This window comes from Bombina bombina, chromosome 7 (assembly GCF_027579735.1).
Source record: "Bombina bombina isolate aBomBom1 chromosome 7, aBomBom1.pri, whole genome shotgun sequence".
Taxonomy (NCBI): Eukaryota; Metazoa; Chordata; class Amphibia; order Anura; family Bombinatoridae; genus Bombina; species Bombina bombina.
This window is the reverse complement of record NC_069505.1, coordinates 52204935-52225022: the sequence shown is the minus strand read 5'-3', so window position 1 is coordinate 52225022 and position 20088 is coordinate 52204935. Positions and strand designations below refer to the sequence as shown.

The window sequence follows — 20088 nt, the reverse complement described above, 5'->3', positions numbered from 1 at the left end:
TGAAAATTGATCATTTGGTAAAGTAGGTTGTTGTATCGTTCCACAAGACTCTCCCCTAGTTTTGAAAGCTTCAAGCGCTCCCTAAAGACTCTGCTGTTCAAGGATGCATACAACCTATGCTAACCTTACTTTATACCAGTTCTACTCCTCCATTGCTATCCCCTGAACCCCCTTAGCATGTAAGCCTAAGAGCCCAGCTGTTTGTAGATCACCTTCTTAAGAGTGGATTACAACAGTGCAACTCTTGGCAGGGCCCTCTACCCACTTTATGCCTTAATGGTTTTATACTCCCCTTTGTTTATAGCGCTGCGGAATCTGTTGGCGCTCTACAAATAACCGATAATAATAATAATAATAATAATAATAAATGATATAACAGTAGATATTTGTGAATTTTCTTTATCTCAATCAAGAATAGAAACAATTATGGTTATAAAAAGAATTCAGAATATTTATTTTTGATTTTTAAATTTTGCTACATGTGTTCTGGATCCTAAAATTATTATTACATTTTTTTGGTAATGTCATAATCCAACCTATAGTTACCGAAATGAAGATTGTTAGATGCATAAAGTCAAAATAAAAAAACAGTGGTAAACAACAAATTTTTATTGTTTGAAGGCAAGAAATAAAATAAAATCACTTTTGAATTATAGACTTTCAAGATAACAATTGAGATAATCAGATGTCTCTAACAGCACATGATATATATGCACATAATAGTCTATTATGAGAACTGTACCACCAAATTGGTTGGTTTGAAACGGGATTTGTGTTCATCAACCAAAGTGGACGTTGGTGGACGCGGTTCTGAAGCAATATTGGCAGGCATCAAAGCTGACCTTGATTGCCATTCATGAGTTAACTCACCAGTTAACATTTTTATGACGTCCTGCATAAGAACGTAAACATGTTCATGGCACATTGATTCGAAAATTGCTTTCACTTGCCACTTTTTCTTGAATTTTGAAAAAAAAGGCTTGTATCTCAACTCCCCTCGTGGTCCACTAGCAGATGTTTCTCGCTTCACAACAGCCTGTACTCTCTCGACATTAGCATTGTGCGCTAATACTGCCATTTTGGTTTGTGCGTCCATACCGTCCATAAGAAAATGTACCCTTTTCGACCTATACTTCAATGCCATACTGTGAAACACTTCCAATATACCGGTATGACAGAACTCTTTAAGAAAGAAGAAGTCTTTATGCAATGTTTTATCGAGCACAAAGGAAGAAAACTGAGTCAAGGTTTCAGAATTGCGCTCCAACCAAGGGTAGGCCTTTTCTGGATCAAGCTCATCATGATGACAACCCTTTAGCAATATGCCATTTTCCCATGTGTGTTCATCAGTAATATGGTGCAAAATAGAGTTCCACTGTTCTGCTAGGAGATCCACATTTCCCTTGCAGTATGCACTGGAATACCACAGATGGTTCACAATAGAGTTGATCCAGGGGTTTAGCAGTTTTCTACATTTTTGGCTGGATAGCGCTATCAGTTTTTTCCTCATACTCTTTGCATAGTGCCACAGGTCGAATTGTTGTGTGATGATAGGGTACTCTTCTCTAATTATTTTTCGGATGGATACATGTCGATCAGTGGCAATATATGACACCTGTAGACCTTCTTCAAGTATCTTGTCCAGACAGCGTTTGAATGCCTTTGCCTCCATTGCTACAGACGATGTTGTCTCAGAGACTTGTACAGTTGTAAAGTCCACAATTTTTTTGGTTGAGTCTTCCATTAGTGTATAAGTGCAATGTTTGGCACTAAAACCTGGGCTATCACACTGCCCGTCACCAATCAAACATAGGGGTTTATCTTTAAAACATACCAACAAATTCTTTCTCTGAAGAGTGTAGTTATAGTCTATTGTAGGGAATAAAAATTTCTTTTGGTACTTGTAAAAAGTTGTCTTATTAGGAAATGGCACACACAATAACTTGAAGAAGTCACTGATTTTTTGAAAATTGTTCCCAGTAAACAACAATGAGGCACATCCTAAAGCATTCCCAGCTGGAATTTTACCGAACATGGGCTGACTCTGCCAAATGTTACGCATGTGTCCATTGTTGCACTCAGCATACACTATAAGTAAAGATCCAATAACATGTTTCTTTATTCGGATTAGTGGAGCATCACAATTTCCTTGATCACATTTTATTTTTTTCAGTAAAATATCAAGACATGATTCAAAAACTATGAATTTGCGTTGCATAACCGGGTTGTTCGATGTGCCATCATCTGCCAAAGATATATCTGCTACTGAAGATTGTGTTGTCTCAACTGGTATGTAAGTTGTATCTTTTTGGTCCCCATCTATATTTTCAGTCAGTGAAGAAATACCAGAGAGCACACTAGTGTTTGTTACATCGCAGACTGTGACAACATTTCTTGAATCTGTGTCATCAGTGTCATCTCTGTTTCTATACGTAATTTTTGGGGTACTGGTAAGAGTTGGTATTGTTTCAAAGGGGTTGGGACTGCTAGGTGGCATAGCATTGTCGAAGCTTGCATTACTTGGACTAGTGTGTTGATCAATATCCAAAGTATTTCCATGAAATTCTTTCGTTAGGTCTTCATAAAGCTCTGAAACTGTACCAGTCCAAGTTCCTATTGATCTTGTTTTAATTAGGCCATGCGTGTCAGTATGCCTGGTTTTGTGTAACCACTGCCTTTTAGTTTTATTTGGCACCTCAGACATGATACCGCTTGCGATGCTATCAGAATGTGTTGGCAATACGTTTTGGACACCTACTTTCAGGCTAGGAAAGATACTTGGATTCGCATTGCCCTTCAAGCTTTTTCGTGAGCCTCTCATATGGTAGTCATTTTCTTTAAAATGTTGTGAACACATCCTGTACACAGCATTTCTTTTTGTTGCTATAATCTTGGAAATTAGAGAGTCCATGTTATCGACTGATTGTCCGGTACTTTCAATCCATGCATTAATCCTTCGCGGTGATGTGGGAAAGCAATGCATGGCTATTTCCCCGGTCTTTTTTCGATACAGGTGTTTGGATGTACATCCCTCAACAAAACGTGGCATCTTTGAACCGAACAGAAGTACAAAAATTTTAAAACACACAAGTAATAATTCATAAATATAAGAGCATAACAATGTAATAATCCTATGCATATTTATATTTGAAACTCAACACCACATTGACTAACATGTGAAGGCACCAGAGGTGTATTTTTTGTTTCTCAAAAAATACCATACATGACCTTTTTCTCCCATTACAACCACAACAATATAGCGTTCATAAAATTTATACAACATGCACTATAGTGGACAGTAGTTATAAATTATGAAATATGTCAAGTTCCAATTTTTACCGAGTTAGACACCTTATAATGTCTATATTATTCCTAAAAATATGAAAAATAAGTATTACATGGGGGAGAAAGAGAGATAGAGAAAGATAACTATAAAAATGTTCATGTTATACTTACAATCAATATTTATATTTGAATGTTACAAAATATTATAAAAAGTTATTTCAGTGTACTTACTTTCAATAGGATCAAGAGGTTTAGGTAATAACGAATAACCCAAATTCCAACCGTTCTCAATGACGCAAGAAATAAATTATTTCTATGAGAAACAAAGGTAAAAAAAAATGTTATGTCTAATGCCTGATAATAAGCAAATAAGTTTACAAGTTTACAATGAAACACAATGTAATTGTTATTCAACATGAAAATCAAGTACAGGTATACCTCACTTTACAGCGCTTCGCTAATACAGCGCTTTGTGAAGTTCAAGCTCCAAGGATTTTGAAACAGTGCTGTAATCATCGTGAGATTGCGAGAAAAGTGACTGGCGCCATTTTGTTATGCTTAGTTCACTCTGTTTACATCATTACAGTGCAATCTGTGTCTCAGTGCTATAGTCTGGCACATTTTACTACAGTGTTTGTCACTATTTTACAGGTACAGTTTTTGACTACTAATTGAATACTGTGCTGGACGAGTGTTAAACTAAACATAGCACTAATGCACCCCTAATATATGTTAGTTCAAACATGTTTTCAAGTTTTTAAACACACTGGCAAGTGAAAAGAAAGCTAAAACTGCATTGTTTCACTTTTAAGGCGGTTTTCACTTTACATCAGGGCTCCGGTCCCTAATACGCTGTATGAGCGGGGTATACCTGTAATCTAAAATTAGATAGTGTATCCATTTGTAAGTGTAAACTGTACCCATTGTTAGTGCTACAAATTATAAAGCAAACTGTAAAAAGTGTGTGATTCTAAAACCATTCAAATATATAATATTGTACAATTGATCAATGGTTCTAAAAAACATTTTACAGGCCTGCAGACTTTGTTGCTGGCTAATGTAATGTGTGTAATAATAATAGGATTACGTTTTTTCAATGACATTGCTATGACAAGTTATATGCATTGAAAGCAAGCTGTGAAAACAGTGTGTTTTATCACCTTCTAAAACCATCCAAAAAAGATCTTACAGTACAATTGTTGAATAGTTTCAATACAAATTTGACAAGCCTGCAGACTGTGTGACTGGCTGGTTTATGGCTTATGTAATTTGTCTCTGTAATTTATACTGCTACTATTTATAAAGGAAAACACTTACACACAGTCAGGGATGGGTAATTGTTATTCAACATCAAAATTACATAGACACATTACATAAGCCAGTCGCACAATCTTCCGGCCTGTAAAATGTGTATTGAAACCATTCATCATCAATTGTAACCTAAGATCTTTTTTGTATGGTTTTAGAAGGTGATAAAAAACACTGTTTTCACAGCTTGATTTCAATGCATATAACTTGGCATAGCAATGTCTTTGAAAAATATGATCCTATTATTACACACATTACATTAGCCAGCCACAAAGTCTGCAGGCATGTAAAATTTGTTTTAGAACCATTGAACAATTGTACAATATTATATATTTGAATGGTTTTAGAATATATTGACTCATATACTTTTTACAGCTTTCTTTAAAAATTGTAGCAGTAAAAATAATCTGAATGGCTACAATTATAAAGGAGAGAAAATGTTACATTTGTAAGTGTAACAATTATTACATTTTGTTCCTGCTACAAATGAGAAGGTAAATCACTTGCACACAGTTAGGGATGGCTAATTGTACCTGACAAATAGATTGTAAGTCATACACAACCCAATTGTTCTTCATAATAAAAACATAGTAATTTACAAAAAGCCATCCCTGACTTTATAGCAGGAAAAACTTTCAGAATCGATACAATTATAAAGGGGAGAACATTCTGACAGTTTTTCCTGCTACAAATTATTAAAGTACAATACATAAGAAAGTATATAGTAATCCCTGTACACAAATCCCTGCAAATAAAAAACATAAATTACAACAGAAATCCTGAAAAAAAAAGGTTGATTAAATAATTCTGAAAAGAAACATTACTTACCAGAACAGCAGAATCCAAAACGAATATGTTGTGATTAATATCTTGAAGGAGGTCAGATGATGATGAATCCAATGTTCTAAAACAGCAGTGAGAATCCAATATAGGATAACTGATGAGAACTGCTATTCCACGTGCACCAGCAAGCAGAATAAAATCAGATCTACCTGCTGAACACGGATGAGCTTTTTATTGAGAGCGCATCCATGTTTACACTAGCAGTGATGTCACCATGGGGGTTGGAGCATGCGCACTGCAGAGAAGGGATTGTGCTCCAGTGGCCGCGCGGCCAAAAAAAATCAGAAAGGGTTTTGTTATGATCATAAAAATCGGAAGGTTGCAAAAATAAAATATAAAGTTATATAACGTTTCAGTAAAAAAGTCACACACACATAGGCTTAGTTTTAATTGATCATTCTATTAAAATTAGGTCTTTATTTGGGTAAACTGTCCCTTTAAGGGGTAAGTTTTTAAATGTATGTCATTTGATTTTAGGTGCTTGATTGCACTTTTTTGCTGGATATTCTGTGGCATTTGACAAAGGCACAATTCAGTGCCGAAACGTTGTCTCCTGATTTTTTAATATGAATAAATAAAGTTTATGCTTTTTATCAACAAAGCCCAGTGAGTGCCTGCGTTTCTTGGAAGATTTATATATATATTATTTTTATTATTTTTATTATTTTTTTGTAGATTGTGTCTATCCTTTCTATTGGACGGATTATATATTTGTTATTTTGCTGATGGGGTTTGTTGTTCCCTTTACAACTACTAGATGGTGTTGGTTATGGGTAAGCACTTTTGGGTAATGCGTTTATAAGTATAATGGCATGTTCCTTTTTATGCAAATTAGGTACTTGACATTTGTTAGGGAGGGTCTATCAATTTATATTTTTTATTTTTTCCTTATGACACTTTACCTAGCGTGTGTCAGTTTGTGCAGCTCTTACTATAGGTCTGTGGTCACATGCTAGTGTACAGCAGATGGACCTGTGTAGGATTTTTCTATGCTATAGAACTTTATTTTGTATTTACATTTGTGTGGATTCCTTCGCATTATGATTGCTATAGCCACATATGAGAACCTCTAGCGCGGTGGCCAGGTTGGTGTCTTAAGAACCCCTATGTTTTGTTGTACATAGTATAGAGTGAGGCCATGATCGTGTGTTGATGTGTATATGCAGGTTGCTATGGCAGCCTTTTAGTCGGACGAATAGCGGATTGCTGCAATTTGATTGGTGGGGTGATACGGTGATGTTTAGCATGTTTCAGCTTGATGGTGAATCTTTGGTCATGGCCTTATTCCTACAGGGTAGGTAATGTGGTTGGACCTCGGGTGCGGTAGTGTTTGACTGTGTTTGGGTAGGCGCGGCGATATTCGGCCACTACTGCACACAGTGTTGTTTACATTGGTTACCAGGACAACCGCCCGAGTGGGTGTGAGTTACGGCGTTGCTGCAGTGAGTGATTGATCTTGAGCAGACGCGGCGATACTCGGCTACTATTGCACACGGAGTTGTTTACATTGGTTGCCAGGGCAACCGCCCGAGTTATTGTTGTAAGTTACGGCGTAACGTGCTTGTCGGCGTCTCTTTAGCCTATCAGAACATTTGTTGGCATCCTCTACGCAATGCACTCCATGGTTACACCTGGCCTGTAACACTGATAAAGGCGTGGTTATGGATGACTAATGTGTCTGGCCAATCAAAGAATGGGGGTATGTAATATCCCACCTATCAGGCTCTTTGTTGTTCTTATCTTCACTAGATGTGCGCTACAGCTTTTATTTCAGCCTTTAATAGATCGGTCATGTTTTGGGGGCTATCAGGTATACTCACAGTTTACACTCAAGAGTATCACATATATATCTATATACATTTACACATTTAATATATTATTCACCATGTTATGAATGTTTTAACCCTAATTATAGGGATCTATGCCTGTTTTGCACACGGCTCATTTTTGTTTTGCACACGGCACATTTTCATTGGCAGTTCACCTAGGGGAGTGTTTTATAGGTCTATAAATGTTTTGTTTTTCACTAGCTGTTTGTCAGAGGAAGGGACGTTGTTGGTCCCGAAACGTCACAATAAATTCTATTTGATTTACATTGCTGTCTACAGTCCAGTGAGTGCTTCTTACTTTCGTTTTCTACATACCTGGCTACAGCACCCTGGCAAGTTGTAGTGTGTTGGTGAGAGTGCATATACTACAATACATCTTTATATATATATATATATATATATATATATATATATATATATATATATATATATATATATATATATATATATATATATATAATATACACACATTTAATAGGTTAAATTCATATATGGTAAATCATTTGTATATAACGGAGTTATTTGTGCTATCCTGAAGGGTTAACTGATAAATACAAAGTATGATGATTGTTCTGTATATAGTTGCAATAGGAATGCAGAATTTATGTAACAAAATGAAATTTGGTTTTAATCACTGGTGACAGGTCCGCATTTTTCATGTTTGACATATGAACAGTGTTTTTTCATAAGGAATGGTTTTGTTGATGTCCTAATGTTGGAGCACTTGTGCCTTAGCTGATTGCTTCTTGTTTAAATACCTTCATTTTGACTGACACTCTGTCATACGTGATTGCGGGTCTATTTTGCAAGCTTTGTGTATGCGGTTACTATAGTAACCCTCAGCCAATCGAATTGCGATGACGCGTCACGCTCATGCTTTAGCGTGATGACGTCATCGAGGATGGATGCGATGTGGTGACCGGGCTTTTAAAAGTGTGTATATAAGGTGGGTAGTTTAGTTATGGTGTTGGCAATTCTTTTTTGGGGTTATGTGTATTCCGTGATTGTGATGCTTGGCAACATTTGACAAAGGTGTTGAAATAACACTGAAACGTTATGACCGTTATTTGATGTCTTTTTAAGATGAATTAAAGTTTTACATATTGTGCTAAAGAGACTAGTGAGCGCCCTTTTCTTCAACGAGGACTATATATATATATATATATATATATATATATATATATATATATATATATATATATATATATATATATATATATATATATATATATATATATATATATTCAAATTCCTTTTTAAGAGAGGAGAAAATATGTAGGCACAGCAGAGCTATATGAGATACTGTGTATAAAGTAGGGGATTGCAGCACTCAAAATTAACTTATTCTTTATCTAATGTGTAGATTAAAGGCTGGTATATTGTATCAAACAATGAAACACGAACACACATTGGTCCAAACAACATGCAATTAATTTATTGCTATAACAACATATTATACAAATAAGGTAGTGCATACTAATGCTCCACCAAATATATGCCACTGTAGTGTGTAGCCTAAATCAAATATAACCGGTTCTGGCAGTAGGTGAAAAATCACAAATAAATTACTAGTGCTATAAAACACATAGATGGACATTTCAACACTTGGCAAAAAACTTTGAATCAATAAGGCAAAGAAAGTTCTCAGAGCAAAGTCCCAGATAAACAGACTTCTTTTCTTTATGAGTATCTCCTCTAGCAATAGTGATCATATCTGCTTCACTTTTCTCAAATTGTACCGTGATCTTAAAAAAAGCTGACTAGACCGAGGTAAGAGCGTCCTCCAAAATCAGCTTTACCAAATATAGGGATTCAGTTGTTAAAGGCTTGTTAATCCAGAGCGGCAAATACAGTGCAACAAGACAAACAACCTTATTCTAGTTGTTATAACTTCAAACACACACACACACACATATATATATATATATATATATATATATATATATATATATATTTATATATACACACAAAACTGGGTAACTCACTTAAAGGGACAGTAAACACTTTGAGATTGTAATATAAGAGCTCACATATCTGGCTCTAATTGGCTTCAACAGAGATAATTAAATAAGAGTTGGAAACGAAGCATGTTGGCTCCTCCAAATAAGCCAAATGGTGGATGAAGTTTGGCTATTGAAAAATTGCAGCAAGCCGTATTAAAAAAAAAAAAAAACTGCCGTAGAAAAATATTGTCATTACAAGGTGTTTACTGTCCCTTTAACTCCTTAACGACCACAACATACCCTTTACATCGCTAGTTGTTAAAGGGTCACGAAACCCAAAAAATGTCTTTCATGATTTAGAAAGAATATTCAATTTTAAACATCTTTCTAATTTACTTCTATTATCTAATTTGCTTCATTCTCCTGATATCCTGTGCTGAAAAGCATATCTAGATAGGCTCAGTAGCTGCTCATTGGTGGCTGCACATAGATGCCTCATGTGATTGGCTCACCCATGTGCATTGCTATTTCTTCAACAAAGCATATCTAAAGAATGAAGCAAATCAGAGCATAGAAGTACATTGGAATATTGTTCAAAATTGTATTCTCTACCTGAATCATGAAAGAAAAAATTTGGGTTTAGTGTCCCTTTAAAGGCATAATCTAGTCAAAATTAAACTTGTGATTCAGATAGGACATGTAATTGTAAACAACTTAACAATTTACTTTTATCATCACGTTTTCTTTGTTCTTTTGGTATTTGTTTAAAGCTAAACCTAGGTAGGCTCATGTGCTAATTTCTAAGCCCTTGAAGGCCGCCTCTTATTTCAGGGTATTTGGACAGGTTTTTTTTTTTTTTTCTACAGTTACAGCGCTAGTTTGTGTCATATAGATAACATTGTGCTCACTCCCATGGGGTTATTTTTTGGCTAAAATGCAAGTTTGTCAAAAGATCTGAAATAAGGGAGGCTTAGATACAGGTAATCAGAGGTAAAAAGTATATTAATATAGCTGTGTTGGTTGTGCAAAACTGGGGAATGGGTAATAAAGGGATTATCTATCTATTTTGAACAATAAAAATTCTGGAGTAGACTGTCCCTTTTTGGTTATAATTGCGTGGGTCCTGCTGCCAGTGCTATTGTAGCATCCCTCCAGTTGGCTAACGGAAATGGCGCGGTCTTGCTGCTATTAAAAATGCAAGCTCCCAGGGTACGTTGTTGGTCCTTAAAATGTTAAAAGCACAATACTTTAAGTTCATTAAAGGGACACTAAAGTCAGAATTAAATGTGCATGAGTCAGATAAAGCAGCAGTTTCTTTCATGTAATTAACAAGAGTCCATGAGCTAGTGACGTATGGGATATACATTCCTACCAGGAGGGGCAAAGTTTCCCAAACCTTAAAATGCCTATAAATACACCCCTCACCACACCCACAAATCAGTTTTTACAAACTTTGCCTCCAAGGGAGGTGGTGAAGTAAGTTTGTGCTAGATTCTACGTTGATATGCGCTCCGCAGCAAGTTGGAGCCCGGTTTTCCTCTCAGCGTGCAGTGAATGTCAGAGGGATGTGAGGAGAGTATTGCCTATTGAATGCAGTGATCTCCTTCTACGGGGTCTATTTCATAAGGTTCTCTGTTATCGGTCGTAGAGATTCATCTCTTACCTCCCTTTTCAGATCGACGATATACTCTTATATTTACCATTTCCTCTACTGATTCTCGTTTCAGTACTGGTTTGGCTTTCTACAAACATGTAGATGAGTGTCCTGGGGTAAGTAAGTCTTATTTTCTGTGACACTCTAAGCTATGGTTGGGCACTTTATTTATAAAGTTCTAAATATATGTATTCAAACATTTATTTGCCTTGACTCAGAATGTTCAACTTTCCTTATTTCCAGACAGTCAGTTTCATATTTGGGATTATGCTTTAATTATCATATTTTTCTTACCTCAAAAATTTGACTTTTTTCCCTGTGGGCTGTTAGGCTCGCGGGGGCTGAAAATGCTTCATTTTATTGCGTCATTCTTGGCGCGGACTTTTTTGGCGCAAAAATTCATTTCCGTTTCCGGCGTCATACGTGTCGCCGGAAGTTGCGTCATTTTTTTGACGTTATTTTGCGCCAAAAATGTCGGCGTTCCGGATGTGGCGTCATTTTTGGCGCCAAAAGCATTTAGGCGCCAAATAATGTGGGCGTCTTATTTGGCGCCAAAAAATATGGGCGTCGCTTTTGTCTCCACATTATTTCAGTCTCATTTTTCATTTGCTTCTGGTTGCTAGAAGCTTGATGTTTGGCATTTTTTTCCCATTCCTGAAACTGTCTTATAAGGAATTTGATCTATTTTGCTTTATATGTTGTTTTTTCTCTTACATATTGCAAGATGTCTCACGTTGCATCTGAGCCAGAAGATACTACAGGAAAACCTCTGCCTGCTGGATCTACCAAAGCTAAGTGTATCTGCTGTAAACTTTTGGTAGCTATTCCTCCAGCTGTTGTTTGTATTAAATGTCATGACAAACTTGTTAATGCAGATAATATTTCCTTTAGTGATGTACCATTGCCTGTTGCAGTTCCCTCAACATCTAAGGTGCAGAATGTTCCTGATAACATAAGAGATTTTGTTTCTGAATCCATAAAGAAGGCTTTGTCTGTTATTTCTCCTTCTAGTAAACGTAAAAAGTCTTTTAAATCTTCTCTCTCTACAGATGAATTTTTAAATGAACACCATCATTCTGATTCTTTGGACTCTTCTGGTTCAGAGGATTCTGTCTCAGAGATTGATGCTGATAAATCTTCATATTTATTTAAGATGGAATTTATTCGCTCTTTACTTAAAGAAGTACTAATTGCTTTAGAAATAGAGGATTCTAGTCCTCTTGATACTAATTCTATACGTTTGGATAAGGTTTTTAAAGCTCCTGCGGTTATTCCAGAAGTCTTTCCTGTTCCTAATGCTATTTCTGCAGTAATTGCTAAGGAATGGGATAGATTGGGTAATTCATTTACTCCTTCTAAACGTTTTAAGCAATTATATCCTGTTCCGCCTGACAGATTAGAATTTTGGGACAAAATCCCTAAAGTTGATGGGGCTATTTCTACCCTTGCTAAACGTACTACCATTCCTACATCAGATGGTACCTCGTTTAAGGATCCTTTAGATAGAAAAATTGAATCTTTTCTAAGAAAAGCTTATCTATGTTCAGGTAATCTTCTTAGACCTGCTATATCATTGGCTGATGTTGCTGCAGCTTCAACTTTTTGGTTGGAAACTCTAGCGCAACAAGTAACAAATCGTGATTCTCATGATATTATTATTCTTCTCCAGCATGCTAATAATTTCATCTGTGATGCCATTTTTGATATTATTAGAGTTGATGTTAGATTTATGTCTCTGGCTATCTTAGCCAGAAGAGCTTTATGGCTTAAGACTTGGAATGCTGATATGGCTTCTAAATCAACTCTACTTTCCATTTCTTTCCAGGGAAACAAATTATTTGGTTCTCAGTTGGATTCTATTATTTCAACTGTTACTGGTGGGAAAGGAACTTTTTTACCACAGGATAAAAAGTCTAAAGGTAAAAACAGGGCTAACAATCGTTTTCGTTCCTTTCGTTTCAACAAAGAACAAAAGCCTGATCCTTCGTCCTCAGGAGCAGTTTCAGTTTGGAAACCATCTCCAGTCTGGAATAAATCCAAGCCTGCTAGAAAGGCAAAGCCTGCTTCTAAGTTCACATGAAGGTACGGCCCTCATTCCAGTTCAGCTGGTAGGGGGCAGGTTACGTTTTTTCAAAGAAATTTGGATCAGTTCTGTTCACAATCTTTGGATTCAGAACATTGTTTCAGAAGGGTACAGAATTGGTTTCAAGATGAGACCTCCTGCAAAGAGATTTTTTCTTTCCCATGTCCCAGTAAATCCAGTGAAAGCTCAAGCATTTCTGAATTGTGTTTCAGATCTAGAGTTGGCTGGAGTAATTATGCCAGTTCCAGTTCCGGAACAGGGGATGGGGTTTTATTCAAATCTCTTCATTGTACCAAAGAAGGAGAATTCCTTCAGACCAGTTCTGGATCTAAAATTATTGAATCGAGGATACCAACGTTCAAGATGGTAACTGTAAGGACTATATTGCCTTTTGTTCAGCAAGGGAATTATATGTCCACAATAGATTTACAGGATGCATATCTGCATATTCCGATTCATCCAGATCATTATCAGTTCCTGAGATTCTCTTTTCTAGACAAGCATTACCAATTTGTGGCTCTACCGTTTGGCCTTGCTACAGCTCCAAGAATTTTCACAAAGATTCTCGGTGCCCTTCTGTCTGTAATCAGAGAACAGGGTATTGTGGTATTTCCTTATTTGGACGATATCTTGGTACTTGCTCCGTCTTTACATTTAGCAGAGTCTCATACGAATCGACTTGTGTTGTTTCTTCAAGATCATGGTTGGAGGATCAATTTACCAAAAAGATCTTTGATTCCTCAAACAAGGGTAACCTTTCTGGGTTTCCAGATAGATTCAGTGTCCATGACTTTGTCTTTAACAGACAAGAGACGTCTAAAATTGATTACAGCCTGTCGAAACCTTCAGTCTCAATCATTCCCTTCGGTAGCCTTATGCATGGAAATTCTAGGTCTTATGACTGCTGCATCGGACGCGATCCCCTTTGCTCGTTTTCACATGCGACCTCTTCAGCTCTGTATGCTGAACCAATGGTGCAGGGATTACACGAAGATATATCAATTAATATCTTTAAAACCGATTGTTCGGCACTCTCTGACGTGGTGGACAGATCACCATCGTTTAATTCAGGGGGCTTCTTTTGTTCTTCCGACCTGGACTGTAATTTCAACAGATGCAAGTCTCACAGGTTGGGGAGCTGTGTGGGGATTTCTGACGGCACAAGGAGTTTGGGAATCTCAGGAGGTGAGATTACCGATCAATATCTTGGAACTCCGTGCAGTTTTCAGAGCTCTTCAGTTTTGGCCTCTTCTGAAGAGAGAATCGTTCATTTGTTTTCAGACAGACAATGTCACAACTGTGGCATACATCAATCATCAAGGAGGGACTCACAGTCCTCTGGCTATGAAAGAAGTATCTCGAATTTTGGTTTGGGCGGAATCCAGCTCCTGTCTAATCTCTGCGGTTCATATCCCAGGTGTAGACAATTGGGAAGCGGATTATCTCAGTCGCCAAACGTTGCATCCGGGCGAATGGTCTCTTCACCCAGAGGTATTTCTTCAGATTGTTCAAATGTGGGGGCTCCCAGAGATAGATCTGATGGCCTCTCATCTAAACAAGAAACTTCCCAGGTATCTGTCCAGATCCCGGGATCCTCAGGCGGAGGCAGTGGATGCATTATCACTTCCTTGGAAGTATCATCCTGCCTATATCTTTCCGCCTCTAGTTCTTCTTCCAAGAGTAATCTCCAAGATTCTGAGGGAATGCTCGTTTGTTCTGCTAATAGCTCCGGCATGGCCTCACAGGTTTTGGTATGCGGATCTTGTCCGGATGGCATCTTGCCAACCATGGACTCTTCCGTTAAGACCAGACCTTCTGTCTCAAGGTCCTTTTTTTCCATCCGGATCTGAAATCCTTAAATTTAAAGGTATGGAGATTGAACGCTTGATTCTTGGTCATAGAGGTTTCTCTGACTCCGTGATTAATACTATGTTACAGGCTCGTAAATCTGTATCTCGAGAGATATATTATAGAGTCTGGAAGACTTATATTTCTTGGTGTCTTTCTCATCATTTTTCTTGGCATTCTTTTAGAATACCGAGAATTTTACAGTTTCTTCAGGATGGTTTAGATAAGGGTTTGTCCGCGAGTTCTTTGAAGGACAAATCTCCGCTCTTTCTGTTCTTTTTCACAGAAAGATTGCTATTCTTCCTGATATTCATTGTTTTGTACAAGCTTTGGTTCGTATAAAACCTGTCATTAAGTCAATTTCTCCTCCATGGAGTTTGAATTTGGTTTTGGGAGCTCTTCAAGCTCCTCCGTTTGAACCTATGCATTCATTGGACATTAAATTACTTTCTTGGAAAGTTTTGTTCCTTTTGGCCATCTCTTCTGCTAGAAGAGTTTCTGAATTATCTGCTCTTTCGTGTGAGTCTCCTTTTCTGATTTTTCATCAGGATAAGGCGGTGTTGCGAACTTCTTTTGAATTTTTACCTAAAGTTGTGAATTCCAACAACATTAGTAGAGAAATTGTGGTTCCTTCATTATGTCCTAATCCTAAGAATTCTAAGGAGAAATCATTGCATTCTTTGGATGTTGTTAGAGCTTTGAAATATTATGTTGAAGCTACGAAATCTTTCCGTAAGACTTCTAGTCTATTTGTTATCTTTTCCGGTTCTAGGAAAGGCCAGAAAGCTTCTGCCATTTCTTTGGCATCTTGGTTGAAATCTTTAATTCATCTTGCCTATGTTGAGTCGGGTAAAATTCCGCCTCAAAGAATTACAGCTCATTCTACTAGGTCAGTTTCTACTTCCTGGGCGTTTAGGAATGAAGCTTCGGTTGACCAGATCTGCAAAGCAGCAACTTGGTCCTCTTTGCATACTTTTACTAAATTCTACCATTTTGATGTATTTTCTTCTTCTGAAGCAGTTTTTGGTAGAAAAGTTCTTCAGGCAGCGGTTTCAGTTTGAATCTTCTGCTTATGTTTTTTGTTAAACTTTATTTTGGGTGTGGATTATTTTCAGCAGGAATTGGCTGTCTTTATTTTATCCCTCCCTCTCTAGTGACTCTTGTGTGGAAAGATCCACATCTTGGGTAGTCATTATCCCATACGTCACTAGCTCATGGACTCTTGTTAATTACATGAAAGAAAACATAATTTATGTAAGAACTTACCTGATAAATTCATTTCTTTCATATTAACAAGAGTCCATGAGGCCCACCCTTTTTTGTGGTGGTTATGATTTTTTTGTATAAAGCACAATTATTCCAATTCCTTATTTTATATGCTTCGCACTTTTTTTCTTATCACCCCACTTCTTGGCTATTCGTTAAACTGATTTGTGGGTGTGGTGAGGGGTGTATTTATAGGCATTTTAAGGTTTGGGAAACTTTGCCCCTCCTGGTAGGAATGTATATCCCATACGTCACTAGCTCATGGACTCTTGTTAATATGAAAGAAATGAATTTATCAGGTAAGTTCTTACATAAATTATGTTTTTAAACAACTTTTTAATTTACTTCCATTGACAAATTGTTCAGTCTTTTTATATGCTCACTTTCTAAGCATCATTTCCTACTGAGCATGTGCAAGCGTTCACAGAATTTACATACGAGTCTGTAATTGGCTAATGGTTGTCACATGATACAAGGGTCGGGGAAATTGAAGGATATTTTGAAATTTGGCAAAAATAAAAAAAATCTGTTGCTCATTTTAAGAGTTTAGAGTAAGTGCTATTGCATTGTCTTTTTATTATGTACTTGCTGATTATGCAATTCTGTGTTTAATATTCCTTTTAGCAGTTTATGGGATATTGTATGTAAAGCCATGGTCAGTGAGTTGTTCATACGGTATTACATGTTTATGCATTTTTATTTGGTTTCTTTTCAGATGTGCCTTTTTTCATGGTGAAATTGACAAGCCAGCTCAAGGATTCCTAAACCGGAGTGGAAGAAAATGTGTATCTGTAGCCATCAACATGGAAGGGGTGTCGGTTATTGATAGAAAAGAAAAGGTAGACTTTGATGAAATGGCTATTTAAAGGGAAGTTAAATCAAGATTAAACTCTCATGATTCAGATAGAACAAATGATTTTAAACCACTTTCTGATTTACTTCTGTTATCTAATATGTGTCTTTCTCTTGTTGTTGTTCTCTGTTGAAGATCATACCTAGCTAGTTCCAAGAGCAGCAATGAACTGCTGAGAGCTTGCTGCTGATTGGTGGCTTCACATATATGCCCCTGTTCGTTGGCTCACTATATATGTTCATCTTAGCTTCCAGTAATGCATTGCTGCTCCTGCACCTACTCTAACAAAAAATACAGAGAGAACAAAGCAAGTTTGATAATAGAAAATTTTGAAAAGTTGTTTAAAATTGCATGCTCTATCTAATAATAAAACTTTCATTTTGACTTTACTGTCCATTTTTTTAAATGGATAACGTTATTTCTTTCCTATGACCTGGAGAGTCCACGACTGCATTCCAATTACTAGTGGGATATTCAACTCCTGGCCAGCAGGAGGAGGCAAAGGGCACCCCAGCAAAGCTGTTAAGTTTCACTTCCCTTACCCATAATCCCCAGTCATTCTCTTTACCTCGGTCAGTGGAGGTTGTGCGAAGTTGGTGTCTGAAGATTTTAATCCTTTTATGGGTATTTTTCCCTGCAAGCAAGGATTAGGGTCTAGCTGTGTCCATGTCAATCTCTTGAGTAAGAGTAGTGGTGGCTTTTAGCAGTTAAAAGGCGGCGAGGAAGTCTTTGCTTTACTTTTAACACTTTGCTACCCGTTTGTAGAAAGCCAGAGTTAGTTACTCTGTTCTTTCTTTTCCTACAGGTCTGACAGGGAGTGAAGCGCCTGCCTCACCTAAGGATCAGCATGTATCATGCAATAGGATCTAAGGTAAGTGCTTTTGCCTTCTAGGTACGGAAGGATAGCAGCGCTTAAGAGGTTAATCTTCTTTTTCAGATCCTTCCTTTGGCACGTAATACTCATTAATTAAGGATTTTTATTAACAACAAGGAAGTTGGGTATTTTTATATAGTATGAGAAAGGTCAGTTTATATGGGGAGTTCACTTGGCTAGGGGAGTTCATGGTTACCTACTACATAATTGAGCTTTTAGGTTCAGGGCTTAACATATATCTTTCATTGTTGGGCCACTGGATTACCATTATATTAAACGGTCTTGATACTTTAGCCTTTTTTTAAACTGCAACTTTCTTCGCGCTCTTTTTAGAGCTGTGTAAATTTCTGTGACCGTTTTTTCGGGTTTCCCGATCATGTGACGACCACACTTCCACTTTTACGGAGCGGTTAACTAGTTTAGTGCAGCCGTCTTTGTCTCTACTTGAACATCTTTTGAATCGGCTTCTGTTTATCAGCTCACCGGATTACCAGAGGAGGAAATCACTTCTAGAGAGTTGCTCTTACTAGTGGGGCAATTTTTCTGTCCGGTAGGATCCTCGGGCATCTGAAGCAGTTTTTTTTTTTTTTAAGTTATATTTATATATTTGAATTTGATTCTAGTATTTAATATTTACTATTTATCTGAAAGGTTTAAAAATTTAGTTTTTTACATTAAAATTTCAATATTTGGAAATTGCTAGTGGGACCTGTTATCTAAGCTATGGATATAGATAAGGATCATTCTATCTCTATGGATAGATAGATGTTTGCTTTGTTTAGACAACCAGATTGCCCTACCTATGCAGTTTTGTTCCTCTTTTTTAAAAAAAACTTTAAAATGTAAAGAAATTATTCTCCCTTTTGAGCCAAGTGTGTCTCAGGATACTGCTGTGCATGACATGCCGCAGCTTTTGTCCTCAGACGTCCCAAGCCTTAGTTGTTTCTCATACTGTGCTTTCTGTTTCCTCTCATCCACCTGGGGGTGTTTATTTACCTGGGGATTTTGCCGCTCAGATTTTTTCTGCAGTAACAGCGGCTTTGTCAGCTTTCCCTTCATCGGGTAAGCGTAAGAGAAAATCTAAACATCTGCCTGATAGTAAGGCTTCTGTCTCTAGGTCTGCATTAGTCAATCTTTCTCAGATGTCTGATGAGAATACTTCAGTAGCTTCTGAAGGTGAGATCTCAGACTCTTCAGACTTCAGAAACTGAAGAGGTTAATTTTAGATTTAAGCTTGAACACCTCTGAATACTATTGAAGGAGGTTTTAGCTACTTTAGACAAGTCTGAATCTTCGGTGGCTGTCAACCCCACAAAGTCTTCTATATTGGATAGAGTTTATAATTCACCGGCTTCTGTGGAGGTTTTTCCTTTCCCAATTTGATGTCTCAAATTATTGTTCAGGAATGGGATAAGACAGGGGTTCAGTTTCCCCCTTCCCCTGTTTTTAAGAAGATGTTTCCTGTTGCTGACTCTATTAGTGACTCAAGGTGCACTGTTCCTAAAGTAGAAGGAGCTATTTCTACTCTTGCTAAGAGAACTACCATTCCTAGGATAGTTGCTCTTTTAAGGACCCAATTGACAAGAATTTAGAGGCTTACTTTTAAAAAGATGTACATCCATCAATGGTTACATTGGCAACCAGCAGCGAGTATTGCTACGGTTGCGGGAGCGGCATCTTATTGGTGCGATGCATTGTCTGATCTTATTACAGAGGAAACTACAGTAGAGGAGATCCAAGATAGGATCAAAGTTCTCGAATTGGCCAATACCTTAATCTGTGATGCCAATATGCAGATAATTCTAAGATGTCTAGCTTCACGGTACTAGCCTGCAGGGCTCTGTGGTTTTTAAATCTTGGTCGGCCGATGTCTCTTCTAAAGTCAAGCTTTTGTCTTTACCTTACAAGAGAGAGACTCTGTTTGGACCTGGTCTGGTGGAGATCATTTCAGAGATTACAGGTGGAAAGGGATCTTTCCTACCTCAGGACAAGAAGAATAGACCTAGAGGTCGTCAGACTTCTAATTTTTATTCCTTTTGTAACTTTAAGGGACAAAAGTCTTCGTCTTCCTCTTCAAAACCAGATCAACCCAGATCCTCTTGGAAATCCAAGCCTTTTGCTGACTCTAAATCAGCATGATAGTTCCGCCCCCAATTCCAGTGTGGATCAGGTGGGGGGCAGGCTTTCTCTTTTTTGTCAAGCCTGGATACATGTCGTCTCAGACCCTTGGGTGATGGACATAGTATCCCAGGGTTACATAATGGGATTCAAGTCTTGCCCTCCAAGGGGCAGATTTCTCCTG

General features: G+C 37.3%; 1 protein-coding gene across 2 annotated transcripts in view; it reads left to right on the top strand.

Moving 5' to 3' along the window:
* The window catches only part of FRMD8 (FERM domain containing 8), a 164151-nt gene that overhangs the window by 83892 nt on the left and 60171 nt on the right, over positions 1-20088 (top strand). For both annotated transcript variants that reach the window (XM_053720100.1, XM_053720099.1), the window contains exon 8: positions 16775-16898. In XM_053720100.1, the coding sequence (XP_053576075.1) occupies positions 16775-16898 (124 nt within the window). The remainder of the gene's footprint in view (positions 1-16774; positions 16899-20088) is intronic.